The sequence below is a fragment of the Chinchilla lanigera genome, unplaced genomic scaffold (assembly GCF_000276665.1).
Source record: "Chinchilla lanigera isolate Chin_1 unplaced genomic scaffold, ChiLan1.0 scaffold00043, whole genome shotgun sequence".
Lineage (NCBI taxonomy): Eukaryota > Metazoa > Chordata > Mammalia > Rodentia > Chinchillidae > Chinchilla > Chinchilla lanigera.
In genome coordinates this window covers 9,563,652-9,584,913 of record NW_004955444.1, presented here as the reverse complement: position 1 = coordinate 9,584,913, position 21,262 = coordinate 9,563,652, and the positions used below count along the sequence as shown (strand labels likewise).

The window sequence follows — 21,262 nt, the reverse complement described above, 5'->3', positions numbered from 1 at the left end:
CACGGGGGCGCGCACGCACACCAGGGGGCGGGGCGACGCCAATTCCAGCCGCCCAGCCTCGCCGGGGCTTCGTTTAAAACAGGGAAACACTTCTTGATTCACAATTTAGGTGGACTCATTTAATGTTAACAAGGGGAAACACCCACACAGCACTTGCCACGCTCGCAGCCCCTCACAGGCTCCTCGCCGCTCGGGGCCGGCGGCTTCCTCCCAGCGCGGGGCTGGCTTGTACGCAGTTCTCTTCCTTCCCCCAGACGAAACCTTGATCTTCTGCATTTGACTGATTAGCCAGGGAAAACAAAGCAAGAAACCAGTGTCTGGAACCGAACAGGAACAGAACAGGAGCGCGGTTCTCCTTAAACACGTACATTTAAATACATTCAATCTGACACGGGTATGAAATTTGCCTGTCAACGTGTACTTCGCAGGAGAGATCTAAATTGCACTAAGGTGAATGCAGTGAACAGACTGAGCAACTGTCTGGAGCGAGCTTCGGACCAGCACGGGAAGGCGGCTCCGGCGTCCGCTCGTCGGGGGCGGCACGGGCACCCGCGCTCAGACCGGCGAAGACAGCGCGCCCGCCGCGCGGGGTCAGCAGTACTTCTGCGGGGAGACAGACAGCGCGGCGTGACTCGTCGGGCTCGGGGGCGGCCGCGCGGCCGGGGACCCCGCGGGCAGAGGGTTACCAGCCTCTCCCGAGCCCCTCTGCTCTTGCCGAGCACAGCGAGTCCGGTCTCCTCCCGCCCGACCTCCCACGAAGAGCCCTTCTCGCCAGCGTGGCGGCGCACGCCTGTAACGCCAGCACCGAGAGCCTGAGGCAGGAGGATCGCTGGGAGTTTGCCGCCAGGCCGGGCCATACGGTAAGTTGAAGGCCAGCCTCAACTATGAAGTGACACCTTGTCTCAAAAACAAACATCACCCACCCCCCCAAACAAAACGAAAACCCCAACCCCCCCAAACAAAAACAAAACAAAAAGCACCCAATGCCCCCTTTTTTGAGATAGGGTCTTCATATGTTGTTGAGGCTTGTCTCAAAACTCCTGACCTCAAGTGAGTCTCCTGCCTCAGCCTCCCAAGTAGCTGGAACTGTGGGTGCCACTGTGCCTGGCTTAATGTCCCTCTTGATTCTCGTTGTGAGAGACCACCAAGTCTTTTTTAAAAATTTTTTTCATGGTCCAGTCGGTAGGCGTGCACAGCACATTTCGTTCTTTTCTACCCCTCCCCCTCCTTCCCTCGTCTTCCATCTCCTGCTCTATCCCCCTTGTCCTATTATCCGTCTTTTATTTTGCTCTTTATTTCTACTCTGGGTTTCTTATACAAGAGAAGCCATGTGATACTTAAGCTCGTGCGTCTGACTTAATCACTTAACATTATGGTCTCAAGGTGCCTCTCTCCTCCTGCAGATGACTCCAGTGCACCCTTCGTGGCAGAGCCCTGCCCCGCTGTGTGCCATGCCACACCCTCCTTCTCAGTGCCCGCGATGGGCGCGGGCTGCCCCGAGGACTGAGCTAGCGTGAGCTGCGCTGTCATCAGCCCGGGTGCGCGCGTGTCACTGTAACGTGATGTCTGAGCTCGCGCACACAGACATACAAGGGAAGTAGCTGAGTTGAGTGAACTGTTTCGCTTTCTGAGGAATCTCCACGCTGATTTCCACAGTGGTTGTACTAACTCACACTCCCACCATGTGTACACAGGTCGTTTTGCCTGCAGCCTTGCCAGAACTGGTTACCACTGGGTTTCTCGGTGGTAGCCACTCTTTCTAAGAAAGACCCTCATGTTTCAGGTGCATTTCCCTGGTGGTCAAGACACCACCCTGGTCCCCAGGAGGGCATGTCCTCCCCGGCTTCCGCGAACCAAGCGCACCTGGCTGGTCTCCGCTGCGCACACTGCACGCGGGGACCCGACGCCAAGGCCGCGGTGCGGGAGCAGGGGCGTGCTCCCTTGGCGTGTGAGCACACGGGGGGGGGGGTTCCTCGGCTACGGACCGCCCCCCTCGAGCTCTCGTTCATCCGGCAATACCGAGTAGCTGCTGCGTGTCAGCACTGGCGCTTTCCTAAGCTATTCCTGGTCGCCGACGTCACAGGCCTGCTGAGTGACAAGGCGGGTAAGTAACACTGTGACGTGAGATCTGCCGGGGGGGACAGCGGGCCGTGGGGATGCAGGGCAGAGGGCTTTACACGCTCAATCTTAGCGCATCAAGGCCACGGACAAGTTAGAGCGGAAGCCAGGCCCGCAGAATCTGTTTTATCTTAGTACCCCAAAGGACAGTTCTAGGGAAACTATCGCCGGCTTAAATTCTACTGACCATACATAGAATTATATTAACCCCTGGCTAGATTTATAGTTCTCACGTTTAAAACATTAGCTTAGAATCTGAGTGATTATATTTCTCCTTAGAGAAGAACATTAAATGTACTTTATAACATAAACCTGAATATATATTTATTTCTAGCTGTGTCACAGGCTTTTTTGTGTGTGAGAAAGGGTCTTGCTATGTAGCGCAGGCTGGTTTTGAACTTGCCTATATAGCCCAGGCTGGCCTTGAACTTGTGGTGATCCTCCTGCCTCAGCCTCCTGAGTGCTGGGATTATAGACATGAACCACCATGTCCGGCCATCACACAATTTCATATCAAAATAGTCCATGGCTGATTAACATTTTTTTTTAGTTTTTCAATTTTTCAGTTAGTTCAGAAAAATAACTTTTTTTTTTTTGTCTTTTTGAGACAGGGTCTCACTATACAGTTTAGGCTGGCCTTGAGCTCACTTTAGAGTCCAGGCTGGCCTCAAACTTGCAATGATCCTCCTGCCTCAGCCTCCAAGGTGCTGGGATTACTGGAGTGTGCTACCACGCCCTGCCAGAAAAAGAATTCTAGTGACCTACATTTATACCCTTTGTTTACAAGGCTTAAAAACTTGAAGGCAAGCTGAGTGTGGTGGTGCATGCCTGTAACCCCAGCACTTGGAAGGCTGAGGCAGGAAGATTGCTGTGAGTTCGAGGCCAGATTGTGGTACATAACAAGACCCTATCTCTCTCTTTTTTTCTGTCTTTTTGAGACAAGGTCTCACGATGTGGTTCAGGTTGGCCTTGAGCTCACTTTGTATCCCTGGCTGGTCTTGATCTCGCAACAATCCTCCTGCCTCAGCTTCCTGAGTGCTGGGATTACAGACGTGGGCTACCACGCCCGGCAAGACCCTATCTCAAAAAAAAAAAAAAAAAAAAAAAGAGGCTGAACCTCTACTGTCTGCCCTGCAGGGTTTATTACTAAGTTTCTTTTCTTTTGGGTCTAAGTAAAAAGAAGAGAATGGCATCACAGGAAGCAACTTACTCCCTCTGGCCTTCTCCAGGGCTACCTGCATGAGCCTTCCTGTTGCGGGGCAGGTGATGGGGTACAGGGGTCAAGGAGGACATGTCTGCTTGGGTTCACTTCCTGGTGGTGTTAGATCTCAGGCAAATCCCGAAACCTTCCAAACAGGTTCTCCCGGATGGCATGGCGTGGTCTGAGTCTCAGTGACATTATATACACTGGTTGTCTTTATATTTTAAAGGTAGAATAACGGACCCTCTACATGTTCTGCTTTAGAGTAGGCAAGTCCGTGCTTAGAGATAATAACCTGCCAGCAGAAAAAAGGACTGCGGCAGGGCAACTCCCACAGAAGACACGACCGGCCTTGTGCCCGCCAGGGCGCTGGGTCGCAGCCGAGCGGGGTAGAGCAGCGGTTTGATCTCAGGGATGGGCTTAGCAGGGGTGGATCCGGGCTGCGGACAGGAGGCAGCCTGGTCTCCCCGATGTACTTTTCTCCAGAGGTATGTGCTCGGAGCTCGGAGCTTGGGGTGCAATGGGCTGGCTTCTGGGAGAATTCTTCACCAACGTCACGGTCCCTGTCCTTCGGGAGGAGCTCCCAGGTTTCAGACCTGGGCCTCTGTCACAGCCACTGCTGTGTCACCACACTACTGTGTGGGGAACGGGTGGAACGGAAGGCGTATTCCAAGACTGCATATATCTCACACAGGGTCTGTTCCTGTTTCTGCGGGACTTGCTTTGTCAGTATTTGAGCAGGTTTAAACCATACACGTCCGTTTTGTACACCTGAGCGCTACACCATCTGGATGTGTGCAGGTAATAATCTCCAGGGTTCCCACCCACAGCCAGCATCTCTAACGTCCACAGCTGTGGTTGGGAAAAACCAGAGAAGCCACATGGAGAAAATTAGCACAATGTTTAAATTAAAACATTTATGCTGTTTCTAAACTTGAATGCTCATGTATTTATTGGGTATTGGAGAGTGAACCCAGGGCTTTCACAATGAGCTACATCCCTACTCCTTTTTAAATTCTGAGACGGAGTCTCACAAATTGCTCAGGTGCCTAGGCTGGGCTTGAACTTGTGATCTTCCTTCTCAGCCTCCCAGAGGGCTGGGATTACAGGCGCATGCCACCACTCCTGGCTTTGAACGCTCAGATTGACAAGACCATCCAAGATCCACCTTTCCAAGGAAATTCAACACTGACCCTATGTTTTGCCCACTGGGGCAGAGTTTTAAGAAAGAGCTGAGTCCTGGGGGCTCCGACCCTTCCCTTAAGAGGCTGCGCAAGGCCCTGCCCGGACACTGAGCTGCTCAGAGCCCTCGCTGTGACGCAGCTGCAGCCGGGCACGCGCGCCCGGCGGGCAGTAAATCCTCGTTAGCCCTGGCTCCAAGGCCTGGGCAGGCCTGGTGATCCTCTCTGCAGAACAAGGGTTTCAGGTGTAGCGGGCACACAATACGTAAGACTGTGGCCTAAACACGGTGAGACGGAAACACGGGCCCAAGGGAGAGAGGAAGAGTAATTCCTCTCAGCCTAAAAGCCCAACATCGAAATTCAGAAAAAGCAACAACAGTTCAAAGATGGCTCTAATACAACTAACTCTGCGCTATCGTAGTTTTGCTCTGGTCTAGTACCATTTCAGTGCAAATTTAGGGTTCTTCATTCATGTGCCCCCATCAGATCAGTTAAAACAAGCTCAGAGAAAGGGTCAGCCTCTCAGAAGCACTGCACGCCAAGAAAGTCTGGAGACCCTCTGCAACTCTCTCCGAGCTGCCAGCTGGTAATCGAGGCTCGCCTGCGCGCGGGGCCGCACGCTCGCTCACGCCGCGCGCCCGCGCTCCCTGCCGCGCTCCTTACCCGCGACGCGTCTCCCTCCTGCTTGATCATGTCCATCCCAGGCAGCGCGTTTGGAAAAAGGCTGCCTCCCCTCAGAGCAGGGTCGGTTACCTGCGGGCAACAAGACACGGGGATGCGACGTTGGAGGGCGCCGGCGGACAGCAGCCGCCCTCTCGCTCTTGCTCTGGGAGCTCACAGCAGCGGGAAGCGGGCGTGGACAGCCGCTTTGTGCTAGCGCTCCTCCAAGTGAAATCCTATTCGCCTTCTGTGCAGAAATCAAATTCAACACAGACAGAAATACTGGAAGCATTTTGATGCCTGCTCATTTTCTTGGCGGGTTTAAATTAGACCAGTGACTCACACTTGAAACTGAGTAGTCACTTGAGAGGCTTGAAATCTTCGCTATTTAAGGACGTTATTAATTAGCAAGAAAAAGTGTGAATGCCCCAAATGGTGCTGGATTCTGTGAATTTACTCTGACCAAGCAAACCATGGTTAACAACTGCATATTTCCTTTACAAATTACAAAGTACACGTACATCTGCTAATAGAGAATGATTTCTATCAGATGACACTACAGTTGTGCTTCTCGGGGCTTCCAGATTCCCCGAAAGTTGAAAAGGGGCTCGGGTGTGGCTCAGTGTGAGGGCCTGGGTTCAATCCCCAGCACCACCACCCTCACCAAACACAAGAAAGAAAAAAGGAAAGAAAGCGAGCACCACGCTGCTTGCGGTGGGCTGCACGGGGACGGCCGCATCAGGCGCGCCAGGAGCCCACCCTGCCCGCCCCGCTCCCGAGCAAGAGCGCGGAGGCCCTGCTGCTGAGTCCCTGAGGAGACGAGTGTCAGCTCTCCACTTTTACTTCACGTGAACTCACTGAGGATCAGAGGAGAACGATCAGCATTCTGGGGCATTAAAAAAAAAGATGTTCTACACTGTGAGATCTTGTCTCAAAACACCAAGCCAAACCAGACTAAAACAAAAGATACTCTGTAAATGCCACGTGAAAATTATTAACCCACAGCTTCACCGGGGTCAGCTCGTTCTGCGTCCCAGGCTGGCTGTTCACCGACTTCGGGGCTTTGGTCTCCGCGCCGCCTAGTACGGCTGGTGCACAATGAGGACAGCAACATCGTTTCTCAGTTTTAAAAAGTTACCAAAGAAAATCACGGCACCCACATTCCAGTAAGTAAAGAGACGGGACGTCACCTGTGCTTATCTCTGCGTGACAGATCTCTGGCCCTGGCTTTATGGCTGCGTTTTTTTTTTTTTTTTTTTTGAGACAAGGTCTCACTATGCATTTCAGACTGGACTGGAACTGAACGCGTAGCCTAGGCTGGCCTCGAACTCCCAGTGGTCCTCCTGCCTCAGCCTCCGGAGTGCTGGGATTATAGGTGTGTACCACCATGCCTGGCTTCATCTGGTTTTACATTTGTAAAAAAAGCCAGTTCTTGAACTACAAACCCCAAATAAAGCTATGCAAACTGTCACTCATCATCCCATTTTTAGAGATTCACTCTTCTTATTTGTTTATTTACTTATTAAGACAGGGTCTCACTATGTAGTTCAGGCTGGCCTTGAACTCATGGAGATCCTCCTGCCTCAGCTTCCTGAGTGCTGGGATTACAGGAGTACACCACCACACCAGGTCTAGAAATGCATTTTAGATATTACTAAATTCCCCAAATAAAAGAAAAATGTACCTGATGTGAAAGTTAAGAAATATTTTTAGAAATTTTTCAGCAGTTAGGTATCCTTTCATGTTTATTTCCTCATTAACAAGTTTGTTAATCTCACTGAAAGGTGAAAAAAACTCTCAAAAACAGTGTGGGAACTGAGGGCAGACACCGAAAGATGCAGCCAGCGCAGAGAGACAGAGGGCAGACACCAGTCGCTTCTGCTGTGCTCACCGGCTCGGGCCCCATGGAGGGCAGCCCCGATGTAGGCACGGAGGTCACTGAGGTCATGCTGATCTGTCCCGTCATCTGGTTCATGTTGCTCATGCCGCCCGCGTTGGTCGCCATGGACACACTGATGTTCATGTTGTTACCGTACATGCTGGTGTTTGCCTGCTGCCCGAAGTGCGGTGGGGACTGCTGCGGAAACATGCTGGGGCAGAGGGAGAGAAGAGACACGCGCTCGCGCCTGCAGCAGCATGAGCCCTGCCTCTCAGGCATCTGCTTCCCGCGAACAGCTCTGCACTGCAGGAACCCAGGCGGTGCAGCCAGAAAGGGGCACGCGGCGAGCCAGGGACTGCTCCCTACGGCAGGGCGGCTACACGGTCCTCCTCCTGCCACCGCGAGGGTCAGAGCCCACCCCGTCTCCCGGCAGCGCGGGGGCAGCTCCGTGCTTGCTTCTGTCGCAGGCACGGACACAGGCCGTTTCTGCCTCACTGCCTTCTACAGTGGTTTCTAGGACAAGTTAGCGCTCAGAGGTGTTCCTGTTCCTCCAAAGGAAGAGGTACACTGCTAAGTTCTTGTGTATTTCTGGTGACTTCTGCCCCGGGAAGAGTAAGCTGGATTACTTAGAGCTCACCTGACTCTGGGTGCTTAAACAAATACGTTTAAAAATACATGAAAGAAATAGGCAATCTACAGGAAGTTTCCTTGCTGATTACTTATACAAAGAGGCACGGCGTTACCTGTTCCCACCCATGCTCCCCTGGGCCCATCCATTCATGTCTGCGGGCGCCTGGTAGGCGGGGGTGGCCTGAGACTGCTGCATCATGGGGCTCTGCGTGTGCGCCATGCGGGGCGACATCAGGGGGCTCTGAGGAGTCGTAGCCCCAGTGAAGCCTGGGTCAGGTTGCTGACTTATTCCTAAAGAAACAGAACAGAAACCCACAGAAACTGTTAGTTTCACAGCCACACGCAAGAAAAAGAACGTTCTAAACTAAGTACATACAGAAAGTGAGCTTCAAACATATAGTCCATGTGCTGATTAATTACATAACTTTAAAGATTCCAAGCTAAGATAAAATGTATCAAAAAGCTGGACATGGTGGTACCAGCCTATAATCCCAACATCCTAGGAGGCTGAGGCAGGAGGATTACAAATTTGAGCCTAGTCTGGGCAATTTAGCAAGAACCTAGCTCAAAATGGCCGGGTGTGGTGGTGCACACCTGCAGTCCCAGTACTTGGATCACTATGCGTTCAAGGCCAGCCTGCACTACACAGCAAGACCCCGTCTGAAAATTTAAAAGAAGAGGGGGTAGGGTGTGCTAAGGACACACCCTAGCACAGTGCACAGGCCTTGGGTTCAAGCCCCAGTACAAAAACAAAAAAGAAAGAAATCCCCCCACTTCTGACTCTCTACACTACGTCAGTGGGGGCCTAAGACTCACGCGGACCACTGTGGTTAGAGATAGAACAAACGTTCTTTCCTATAATCCCTCTCCAGAGCAAGAACTGGTCAACTATGTATCCTTCTTTTGACTTGAAGTAGTCAAAATCTTTGAATTAACAATCATTACAACTGGATTGTGTAAAGTGGATTAAAGTTCAACTATATTCCAAAAGACAACACATGAATTTGGTGGGGGGGTAACCGGGAATCAAAACCAGGACCTCACACTTAGCAGGCAGGCGCTGTACCACTGAGCTAAATCCCCAGCATAGATTTTTCTTTTTTTTTCTTTTTGAGACAGTTCTCACCAGGCTGACCTTGAACTCACTTCTTTAGCCCAGGTAGGCCTTGAACTCACAGCGATCCTCCTGCCTCAGACTCCCATTACTAGGATTATAGATGTGTGCCACGCCTGGCTACTAATAAATTTTTCCTTAAATCACTCCATGGTGAATTTTTTTTTTTTTTTTTTTTTTTTCAATACCAGGTATATAACCCATGACCTCTGCCAGTATTTTTTTTTTGTGGTACCGGGGATTGAACTCACGACCTTGTGCTTGCCAGGCAGGAGCTTATGCCACGGAGCTATATCCCCAGCCCAATTTTTTTTTTTTCCCCTGGTACAGGTAATCGAACTCACGACCTTGCGCTTGCCAGGCAGGCGCTGTGCCACTGACCTAAATCCCCAGCCCAGTATTTTTTGTTTTTGAGACAGGGTCTCACTTTGTAGCCCAGGCTGGCCTCAAACTCATAGTGATCCTCCTACCTAACCCCCTCAAGTGCTGAGATTACAGGCGTGCGCCACCATGCCTGGCCAGTATTTTTTTTTTAAACTAAAAAACATGTTTTGTTTTGCAGTACCAGGGAGTAAACCAGGTTTTCACACATGCAGGGAAAGTACTCTACCACTGAGCTACACCTTCAGCCTTTCTGCTTTTTAAAATTTTACTGTAAGACGGGCTCTCCCTAAATTGACTAGGCTCGCCTTGAATTTGGAGTTCTCCTGCTTTATCTTCTCCCATAGCTGGGATTACAGGTGTTACCACTGCACTTGGCTGAAATGGATGCATTTAAAAAATATGTGACTGTATTCACGTTTATCTTGTTTTGCCTTTAAGAAGGGTTCCATAGTACTTTAGTGCTGTCCAAGCATAGTAAGAATAAGGAAAAAAATTCCTGTAGGGCTGGGGATCTTCCTCAGTGGCTCAGCGCCTGCCTGGCAAGGGCCAGGTCCTGAGTTCCACTCTTAGTACAAAAAAAAAAAAAAAAATTCAATGTATACTTCTAGTTCAGTTTCAAGACAAATGGCATTTACACTACAAGGAAAGAAAGGCCTTTCCATCATACTTGAGGAAAGGAGCTAGAAAAGAAAGGTAACCTCTGAGAATATTCTTGGGGTAGCATTACATTCATTTTTGCCTAAGCCTTGTCAAACATGCATATTTAATCGGTACTTAAATTAGCTACAAAAAAAAGTTTAAGATCATGCAGAAAAAAGCTGCACATTATTTTTGTTTCTTTAAAGAAATTTAGTCAACATAAAGACTACATAGTTGTTTACAGGTAACTCAGACAAGGGTAGGGAATATTAACAAAAGCGCTCACATTTATCAATACTTCAACTATCAATTAAACACGACTTGCACACAAACATTAGTGTTTATGACATTATACACTGAGTAGGTCATCTCTTAAGACTGACGGGAAACAACAAATCAATGTGAAGAAAACTAAGAGCTCTCCCATGGTGGTTTCCACCACACTTCTCAAGAATCATCTATTCATGAAATCTTGCATACAATCTTTTTTTGAGACAGGTCATGCTGTGTAGTTCAGGCTGGCCTTGAGTTCACTGTATAGCCCAGGCTGGCCTCGAACTCACAGCAATCCTCCTGCGTCGGCTTCCCAAGTGCTGGGATTACAGCACGCCTGGCTCATAATAGTCTTTAAAGTCTTTATTTTTCTAAAGTCATACAATATCTAATATTTAAATTTATGTTTTTCAATATTTTCTGCCTACTGATTTGTTAGAGTCAGACTCAGAGGCGTTCAGATATAAAGGTATATGTGCCTGCACTCACAGACACTGACAAGAACTGTTTCCACACTCCACACACAACCGGTGCACACCTTGTGCACTCGCACGCTTACTTCGGGCACTCTTAAGTAAGGCCTGCGCTCAGAGCAGAGGAGAGCCTGAGCTGAGAGCCTGGAAGGCGCTGTGCTGGACGCAGAACTCCTGCCAGGCCCCAGCTGTCCTCCCAGGCTTCCTATCCTCCCCGGTGAGCCAGATTCATCGGGGAGCCACGCGAAGAGCTGAGAGGGAGCAGCTGTGGCCCAGGGCTGGGGGCCCCGGGGAGAAAGGACTGGGAGGCGGAGGGGGTGTAAGTCCAGTACCGTAGTTTGGAGGAAATGGAAACTGCTGGGCATTTGCCTGGGGGATCCGGGGGTTGCTCATGGTTGCCGGGATGCCACTAGGAGCCACCATGCTCGGGGTCATATTCAACCCTTGTCCTCTCATCATCAGAGTTCGCTGCTGGACTTGCTGCTGCTGGTGCATCTGTCTCTGTCGGAGATGCTGGTTCAGGATTTCCCTCTGTCTCTGGGCCAGCATCTGAGCGTTAATAGGTGCCTGAAATCGAGGGTAACGAAGGGAGGAGAGCGTTGGGGTGGGCACAGGTTAGACTCGGTAACGAATGGCACTGTCCGTGTGGCTGCCTGGAAATAAAACTACACCGCGGGAGCTGCTCGGTGAAACGAGGGGAGATCTGGCACGGGAGCCTCTAGGTGCCACACCCACGGTGACTGAAACTCTGCCGGGACTTAGCAGGTGAGTTCAGGGTTAATTTCACTCATTTTGTGAGGACACAGACAAACTAACAGTCCTTTCTCTAAGACTCTCATATAAACCCTGAGGACAGTAGCTTAGACTCTCAGGGACATTCAAATCTTTTTTTTTTTTGTCTTTTTGAGACAGGGTCTTGCTACACAGTTCAGGCTGGCCTTGAGCTCACTTTGTAGCCCAGGCTGGTCTCGAACTCAAAACAATCCTCCTGTCTCGGCCTCCCGAGTGCTGGAATTACAGGCATGCGCCACCATGTTGGGCTAGGGACATGCAAATCTAAAGAGAACAAAATCACTGTGTGACCTGGGGCACTTCAGAAGCAGCTGAGCAAAGACAGGTGGAAAGGAGGTGTAGCAGGGCAGAGGGGCACGTAAAATAGGGAGGCCAGGAGAGACAGGTGAGGAGGGAGCGGAGAAAGATGGATGAAGGAACAGCTCTCTGAGCTTGTTGTCAGTGAGAGATGTGAGGCTGTTTATGGGTCCTCAGAGGACAGTCAGTCTCCTTATCTGTCACTTCCACAGGTACGAAGTCACCTACATGCTAAAACTTATTTATACCTCTGCAGTCAATGCTCAGGGCGCCGCCATGCGCATCATGGACCAGAAGCACAGGGCCCCACGCACGCTGCCGAGGTTGGACAAGGCAGCGTCTGCCTCCTTTTCCGTTTTCTCACGCTGCAGACAAGGGCCCTTTGTGGGCTACCTGGTTCCATGTTTTTCACATCAGTGCGCTTCGTGCTGGCGATCTCACTGTCTACAGTGGGCCCAGTGCAGTGCCGCAGCGCTGTTCGGCGTTCCTACGTGCAAAGCCGTGAGGTGCTTGCGGAGGGCACATGGTGTCAGCCACGTGTCCTTCAGGCCTGGGCTACGCTTCCTGGCTGCCGAGTTTGGTGTAAATGAGTCAATACTGTACGTGATGTCTTCGGACAGAAACTTACACGAAACAAGGCTGCGCACTGACTGGGCTGATGAGAATGCTGGGAGCCGAGGCTCGCAGAAACCTACGCCTGAAGCGACAGTTTAACATCCTCCAGTTCAGTGTCTGCAGCAGCTTTGCAACAATAATCAGCTGCGTCCGGCAGTAAGACCACAGTCTTAAAAGGGAGCGAAGGAAGTGAGAGGCTGGAGACAGAGACAGCCGGGCGGTGGGAGCCAGAGGGTTGATCTGGAAATGGCAGCCCACCAAGTCACTGTCCTCAGGCCAGTGGTGGCGAGCCTATGGCACGCGTGTTATTTTTTCTAATCTATTCTTTTTTTTGCGGTGTGGGGGGGGGCGTGTTTCCGGTACCGGGAATCGAACTCGCAACCTCACGCTTGCCAGGCAGGCGCTGTGCCGCTGCGCTGAATCCCCAGCCCCGGTTTTCTCTAATCTAAACCTTCAGCATTCGGGTTTAACTGCAGAGCTGGCACTTTGTGACACGTAAGGGAGCTTGGGTTGCGGTTTGGGCACTCGTCTCTAAAGGGTTCTCGCTCACGGACGTGGGGTATTCGGAGGAAGAAGTGGTAAGAGGAGGCAAAGGCTACGGTAAGAGCTGAGACTGCTCGGCCCCTTACCTGGGTAGGTACTCCTGGCCTCAGAGTCAAGTTCACATTTGAGACATTGCTGATTTGATTCATAAGAGGCTGGCGATTCTAAACACATACACGAAGGAGTCAATACATTTTCCAACCACACACCTTCCCCACGCACCTGCCCTCCCCAACTAAGGCGTGCCCACTGCTGGGTGCCTGCTGTCTCACATTCCTTCCCGAGGTGCCCGCCCTCCAGCCCTGGCTCTCCAGGCCCCGCTGCGTAGCTTACCTGCTGTGCTTGGAGGCGGTGCTGGAGCTGAAGTCTCAGTTGGTTGGGCTGGTTCTGCACCAGGCCCGTGGGCCGGAGGCCCGGTCTGGGCTGCATGCGGAGTGTGGCATAGCTTGGCCGCTGTCCCACGGTGTGGAAGTTTGGGTCTTGCATGGGTGTATAGCTACCCTGGGCTACCTGTGCCTGAGATGCGTACTGCTGCGGGAAAACAGGTGCCTTCTGCTCCAGCATGATGTTGGAATCCTGACTTGAGAACTGGTCCGGGTCTACCGCTTGGCTCTGAAAAGAAAGCCCCCAAATAACCAGCAAATTAAGTCACTAAGAGCAGCAGAAAACGACACGGCTGTTTTCCCTCACTAATACGCTTGAAAATTTTTGTGCACTTCCTGCACAAAGGTATTTAGCTGGATTCGACTTTTCTTCCTAGAAAATGCCTCTCTGTTCAACAGACCCAGTTACATAAGGAAAGAGGCGGGGTCGGGCCCGACTCCCCAGAGCAGGGGAGAGATGGGCTGTGCGCACAGGAATGCCTCCCGTGCACGCAGGCCAGTCAGAGCCCAGCCGGACCTCAGGACACAAACGTCCCCTCCAAGTGCTGGGTCTCCTGACTATCGCTCACGCCTACATGAATCACCCTAATGAGACAAGTCCCGGCACCAGGCTGGGATTCTCCACTTTGCAGATAACAAAACAGATTTGAGACACGAAGCAAGCCGTCGGAACCCCTCTGGCTGGCGTGGGGTGGGTTTCAATCCACTCTGTGACTTGGCCAGCTGCTAGCCAGCATGCCATGCCGTTTGCCCGACTCCTCTCTGCGGCTGCCAGAATTTCCTGCGTGCTCCACATTCTGCCACCATCCACTACTACCTGTGAGACATACTGAATCTGTTCGTCACTTCCTGACTTCCTCTATCTATCTGGTCCACAACGCAGAAAATTCAGAACTTCTTGGGGGACAGCTGCAGACTCGGGTGGCCCTGAATGTCTGTGTGTGGGGAGGAGAAGTATCTCCTCTTCCTTCTCCTGTTTCTAGGAGTAACTGCTACAGATCCGAGGGCACTCAGGAAAAACGCCAGCAGCAGTAACACCTCTCAAGCTTTTTTTTTTTTGTGTGTGTGTAATATCGTTCTAGTGCTTCCTCTAATCAGCCTGCCTATGCAGTCCCAGGGCCACACCAGACCCTGGAGTTAGATCAGCACTGCCCCGTGGTCAGCCTGCAGGAGGCACGGGCCCACCGCCCTTCCCGGGACGATTTCAGATGTGTGGATAGGGCCTCAGCAGGGGAGTGCATTCACTGTTACTGTCTCCAGAATTTTGAACATCTGCCCATCTTTAGCACAGAAAAATTCTAAGCAGTTTCCATGTTTAAGACAATACATGCCGGGCATGGTGCTGCACGCCTGTAATCCCAGCACTTGCGAGGCTGAGGTAGGAGGGTCAGCGTGAGCTCAAGGCCATCCTGGGCTACAAAGGTGAGCTCAGGGCCAGCCTGAGCTACACTGCACAGTGAGACCCTGTCTCAAAAAGACAACAAAACAAAAAATGTAAGAAAACACAACATAAAACCCCCCAAAACCCACGCTCCCAACTCTCACACACACAAATGAAGTCCACGGCATGCTGTACCTCCCGACCGCACCTGACAGCCCCTGTTGTACGGTTAAGTGTAATACACTAATACCGCAGTGACGGAGCTGATGGGGCAAGTAGAAGAAACTCAAATAAATGAAGAGACTGAAATATTATTTATGATAGGACATGAGTTTTAATTAAAAAAAGGTTACATGTCCCTCCGTGACTCCAAGGACACTCTGAAATGTCCCCAGACAACCTCAAGGATAAACGTATCAGATGCTAAGCTCTAGCTGACACTATAAGCTGACCAGTCACACAGAATTTTACTTCTATTTTGTGGAGCTAGGAATGGAAGACAGGGTCTCTAGCCCAGTGTTTTCCTGTTTTACTTTGAGACGGGGCTTGCTGAGCGGCGCAGGCTTAGTCCCTTGCTGACAGCCTCCAGCCTCAGCCCCCACGGGAGCCGAGGTTACGGGCAGGAGCCACCCCGCCCCGCTTACACAGGAAGCAGTTAACCTCTATTTTCCCTCCCAGGTTTATTTCAGGTTATATCATGTAACCTTCAGTCATTTCTTTCCATTCTGCTCTTTTCAACATGAATCAACAAGTCTGAGCACTCCCACTTATGTCTGCCGCGTGTGGAATTATGACGAGACTATTTTTAATACCTCAGAGAAGTCTCCGGTGCCTCTGCGTCACCTTTCTCAGACTTGGTGACACGCCAGAGGTCCGAGAAGTAGACCAGACTTGGGAAGAAGGAAGGAAGATGATTCATGCGGGGTGAAGAGGAGAGGACGGAGTGCCGCGGGCTTTTCCAGGCCCTTCCTCCCGCAGCGACCCGGGGCGCACTGCTTCCCGAGCAGGCGGCGTGCGGCCAGACTCGGACACGGCACTACTGTGGGTTTTAGGAGACTGGCTTGGTAATCACATCACTGCTATCAACTATTTGCAAAGCAGAAAATTACTTTTTAGAAAGTAACCGACTAGTTACCAGGAGGAGGAAAGCTAAATAAGCTAAGCTTAGTTAACATTTTCATATTCCCATTTGTATCCTTAAAATGACCTCTGCGAACCAAGCACCCCTTTAGCACCGGCAGCTTCCTGCCCGGCCCGCAGCGGGAAGAGCACGGTCTACGGCCAGGCTCAGGCCGGCTCTGGCTCTGGGAAGGGTCTAGGCCACGGGCAGCAGGGCTCCTCTGGTCGCTGTCCCTGCTCCTCGCGTGCCCCGCTCGTCAGCAAGGGTGAAGGGTGGGCTTCAGGTTCTGCCCTTTCGCCCCGGTAACCTATCAGCATGAACGCTCCTTCTCAGGCTTTTCCTTCTCTGACAGAAGTTTACACAAGAGTAACAGGACTAGGAGCGAGAACAAGGCCAGCCTGTCAGGTCAAAGTATTCTATGCAGCAAACCGCAGATCACCTGGAACACCTTTGTGCCCGTGACAGTGCACAGTCCCTCGCCGCCCCTGTGCCTACCTGGCTGACCAGCTCAGGTATCCCCAAGGCTCTATCGATCTCCTCGAGGCCATCAAAGTTCCGTAAGGCCAGGTAGAGCTGGTCCAGCAGAGCTCCCTCGTCACTCGGGGACTCCGCCGCAGGATGTGGGCACAGCAGGCCGTCAGGAGAGCTGCTAAACGGCTGCCTGCAAAGAGACGGACCTCAGCTTGGGCTGACGGAAAAGCCAGCTGACTTGTAGTGTCTCCGTAACAAGCTCCCGTACCGGCCCAACACAGGAAACCAACCATCTAAAGTAAGAGATAGTCTGCCTGTTACAGCCCAGCCGTACGTCGAGGCCTGGGCCGTGTGACCTGTTTCCACTGCCCCACTTCACAGCTCTTAAAGCTGAGGCTTAGCTTAGATCAAAGCGTGTGCTGGCTATTACCAAGGCGATGCCCCGGGCCCGTCTGTCCATTCGCTCCTACAAACGTGCATCAATACCTCGATACTGGAAGGAAGGAAAGACTTTTCTGAACTTTAGCAGCAGCAGGAGCCGACGATGAATCACATGACAGACACCGAAAACTTTTGGCAGCGTAAGAACAACATTCAGGGCCGGGGATGCAGTTCAGCAGCATAAGTGCCTGCCTGGCAAGCCTGAGGTCATGAGTTTGATTCCTGGTACCACAAAAAAAAGAACTGCATTCGTTGTCCTGAACTCCGCTGTGGTTAGATTACACGTGACTGAGCTGCTAGGAAATGTTCTTTTTCTTTTACAGTGCTGGGGACAGAACCCAGAGTCTTATGCATACCAGATGCACTCTGCCCCTGGGCTGCACCCCCAGCCAGGAAGTTCTTTAGTCATGCATAAGCAGAACTTACAAACATTTTTAAAGCCCTCAAGGGATATAGCTATTAGCCTTCCCCATTTAGACACATAAGAAAAGTGGATCATGAACATGTAAATTACAGTTGTTACATAAGGTAATAGGTGATAACATCATAACACTATAATTTCCACGGTATAAAAACTCATTTAAATTACCTGACAAATTAGAGATTTTTTGGCACCAGGAATTAAACTCAGGACCTCAGGGGCTGGGGATTTAGCTCAGCGGCAAAGCGCCTGCCTGGCAAGCGCAAGGTCGTGAGTTCAGCTCCCGATACCAGAGAAAAACCAAAACCAAACCAAACCAAAACAAAACAAAAAACTCAGGACCTCAAATTTGCCAGGCAGGTGTGTGCCACTGAGCTATATCCTTGACTCCTTAGAGGAGATTTATTTATTTATGTATTTTATTTTTTTGGTTTTTTTCCGGTACCGAGAATTGAACTCACGACCTCATGCTTGCCAGGCAGGCGCTGTGCTGAGCTAAACCTGCAGCCTCCCTTAGAGGAGATTTAAAAAAGTTTCTGAGTTACTCTAATACCAAAAAGGGAAATGATACTTGTATTTTACTAAAAGTCTGTTGCACAGCCTTAGAGCTAGTAGATTTTGTTTTGGAGAAAATGACAGCTTACAGGTAAGCAAATTCATTCTTAACCAGCCAGAGTAACCTCATCAAGAGCTGAGCTAGCTCACGCTGCCTTCTCAGGTGACCTCATGATATCTGAGCCAGAACCTTGAAGCACTGAAATGCAGAGCAGTGAAGCCAACGAGTTCCAGGGACAGTGAAGGGCCTCGGCACAGCCTCTGTTCTCCCTCCAGGCATGATATTTGTAAGAAAAAACCGACCGAGTGTTCCACACCTTACCTACTGTCCCCAGCTCCAAGCTGTGCTCCCACTGCCTCCGAGGCACTGCCACACGGCTACCAGTGCCACACAGGAGTCCCGTGGAGCCTCTGGTGCCCGCCCTGCCCTCTTGTCATTGCCGCTGGCTCCTGGGACAACGATGCTAGCTGAGCTTGCCCTGTGCGCTACCCGCCCGCCCCCCACTTCTCTGCCCCGGCTACGCTCCCCTCTTCCATGAACATTCCAAGCTCAGCTGCGGTCAGGTTACCGCTCTCCTCTACTTCAACAGTGGAAGGAAGGGCCGGGGATACACTCAGCGGCACAAGCGCCTGCCTGGCAAGTGCAAGGTCCTGAATTCGATTCTTGGTACCAAAAAAAGAGAAAGAAAAAAAAAAAAGTGGAAGGAAGGCACAGCAACTTGGAGGAGAAGTTATTTTCTTACATTCTGGACAGTTATAATTTCAATCTTGGTGGCATAAATAATAAACTAGCAGAAAACAGAGCCATCTCAACAGAACCTCCATCTCTCGCTTGTAGTGTGTGTGGTGCTAGGGACTGGACCCAAGTCTTTTTTGTGCCAGTGCTGTATTACACCCCAGCAGAAACCCCACAGCTTAAAATCTACCCTTTTGCCAACGAACCAGTAGGTCCTTAGGATGGGAATAAGAAGAAATAAGGTCAAATTCTGCGCTCTTGAGAAAACACACCATTTCCTTTTCTTTACGTTTCAAGCGTATTTTCAGAGTTCTGCAAAAAAGTAGCCACTGAATGAGAAAAGTCAACAACAGAAGAAACCTTATTCTTAAACATTTCAAGTGGTTTTCCATCACTTACAAGATTCTATGACAATAACGAAATTCATTATTACCGGAGAATCTGTCGTAAATTTCTCCCACCAATTCTTCCAGACTGAATTATTTAAAATAGAAGAAGCGAGATAAACAGCTTAAAGGCTGCAGGCACCTTCACAGAAGCCTGCAAGGGTCACTCTGACTGAGGGACTCCGGAGCCGCAGAGGGGCAGCGGTGGAGGCACGGCTGGGCCCCGCCCGGTACAGCACTCTGCACCCGTCCCAGGCCCACGGCCGCTCCGGAACCGCTTCTGGCTCTGTCCTAACGGAACTCTCAGCTGATTGGGTAACAGTAAAAATCCTCACTTTGGGATTCGTTTTCCTTGGAAACTAGTCTTTGACTTTACATCCAAAAACAACTCTCAGACACTAGATTCAATTATCACCTATCTGTATTCTGTACAAGTTTCTACTGGAATGGGTGGGTTTCTAACGCATCAATAACCGCATCTAGAGAAGGTCACTACTCACTGCCACCGTGAAACTAGTCAGTGATCTGAAGGGACCGTGAGAAACCTCAGGGCTCAGGTGTGGCGACTGCGGCAGTGGCTTCAGAGGCCGTGCACTCCGCCTGCCGCCCGGGGCTGCCTGGATCCTACTCAGAGCGGAGCTGGAGGGCCAGTGGTGCTACCACTGCCCGAGGTCTGTTAAAAACGCTAATCCTGGACCCCACTTAATCCTAGAATTGGAAGCTGTACTTTAACGAGCCCCCAGCGGTGACCCTTGGGCACAGCGAGGTTCGAGAGCAGCAGCCGTCTGCTTCTCTCTCTAGGTGGACAGGACGCAGCCGGTGAACACGCCCTTCCTCATCTCCCGACCACTTATCATAGTTTCCTTCACTTATTTTCTTTGAGTGAAATAACCTGGTCCTAATTTTTCCCATCACTGTTGGGCCCATATTCTGCTAGGTTGTTACTTTCTGAAGTGACCGAGCGCTCTGATGACCTCAGTCCTCCTTAGCACACAGAAGGAAAGCACGGCCTTGCAGAGTTCCGGCCTGGGCACTGACGGCACGATGGGAGCATGATACCCCGGAGTAGCACTCAATGTGAAATCTGCATTTCATTTTTTCTCTGCATTTTCTTAAAATGCAAACAAAAAACAAGGAAGAAGCTCTGTAAATATATTCCATCCTTAAGAAATTTGTGTTTGGCAATGATAATCAGATCATTTCAGACTCTGATTAATCCTTAAAGGATTACGCAGCAGTAAGACCCTCACTAAACCACTCTTAAGATCACAACTCTTAAGAGCCTCCGGGCCAACCTTCTCCAGTAATAGTCTTGTAAGTGTAAGTTTTCCTTTTTTGTTTTTGGTTTTTGAGACAAGGTCTCCCAATGTAGTCCAGGCTGGCCTTGAACTCACTACATAGCGCAGGCTGGCCTCCATCTTGTGGTGATCGTCCTGCCTCAGCCTCCTGAGTGTTGGGATTACAGACTGGCGCAGCCACACCCGGTCAAATTTTCCAGCGAGTGAGCTGCACTGAGTACCCTGCAGCGCCCTTCCGGTCCCCACAGTGCCTCCTGCTTGACCTTCTGTTCTTCGTGGCCTCTTTGCAGCCCCTGCCCTCCCTGCCACAGCAACACTATCGCTTGGTCTCAGGTCACCCGCGCTTTAGGTGCCCTGCCAAGAAACTGGTGAGACCCATGCATTCGGCACAACCGTGATGCTGGGTTCACACAGCGCAGCTCTCGGAGAGGCAGGCAGCTGAGCCTCGCTGCTTAGGAGCTGAACCTCGAGTATCCCAGAGGTCCTGGGGACAGGTGCTTTTCTAAGCCATTAAGCAAAGGGCTGCGGCGCTCCGTCACAGGAAAGACGCCTCAGGTGCAACCGCTCACCTGAGACTGCTGTGCTGGGACGAGGGAACCTGGAAGAGACCAGGGGGAGGAATGATCCCTTCCCCTATTGCCAAACACGAATCCTCACTCAAGAAAAGCGCCCGCAACTCAGATCACACTTACTTCACCGGTCAAGATCAAATATGAGTTCCTAGTTAGAGCACCAAATATTACGGGAAACAGGCTGTCACTAGGGAGTGTCAACTGTGAAATGCAGAACCCTCATATTGAAATGAGGGAACCAAGAAATCTAGGAAATAATTATGGATATAATGTTTAAAGGTGTAAACACAGAATAATACAAATAGACAAGCAGCAAGAGACTATGAAAAGTGAGCCGGCACACAGAACTTCTTAGATAAGATTTAGTATATCTTATCAGAATCCTAGCGATGGAGAATAAAGAATGGAAGAGAGAGTATATAAAGAGAAAATGGCTAAAAATTTTCCAGAACGGATTAAAAAAAACCCCAAGAATTCACAGATAAAAGAAACATAGCACAGGGGCTGGGGATTTAGCTCAGCGGCACAGCGCTTGCCTGGCAAGTGCGAATTCATGAGTTCAATTCCCGGTACTGGAAAACAAACAAACAAACAAACAAACAAACAAACAAAAGAAACATAGCACAAATCAAAATACAAGAGAAGGTCAGTAAAATCTGTGCCTAGGCACACTGTAGTAAAGTTACAATGAAGCAAAGA

General features: G+C 50.6%; 1 protein-coding gene across 1 annotated transcript in view; it reads right to left on the bottom strand.

Moving 5' to 3' along the window:
• Positions 1 to 21,262, bottom strand: part of Ncoa2 (nuclear receptor coactivator 2) — a gene marked incomplete in the record, with an annotated part of 273,362 nt that overhangs the window by 2,196 nt on the left and 249,904 nt on the right. Inside the window, 8 exon segments of the mRNA XM_005392106.2 lie at positions 1 to 603; positions 5,164 to 5,253; positions 7,052 to 7,250; positions 7,783 to 7,960; positions 10,885 to 11,119; positions 12,886 to 12,963; positions 13,133 to 13,411; positions 16,179 to 16,344. Of these exon segments, the coding sequence (XP_005392163.1) occupies positions 592 to 603; positions 5,164 to 5,253; positions 7,052 to 7,250; positions 7,783 to 7,960; positions 10,885 to 11,119; positions 12,886 to 12,963; positions 13,133 to 13,411; positions 16,179 to 16,344 (1,237 nt within the window).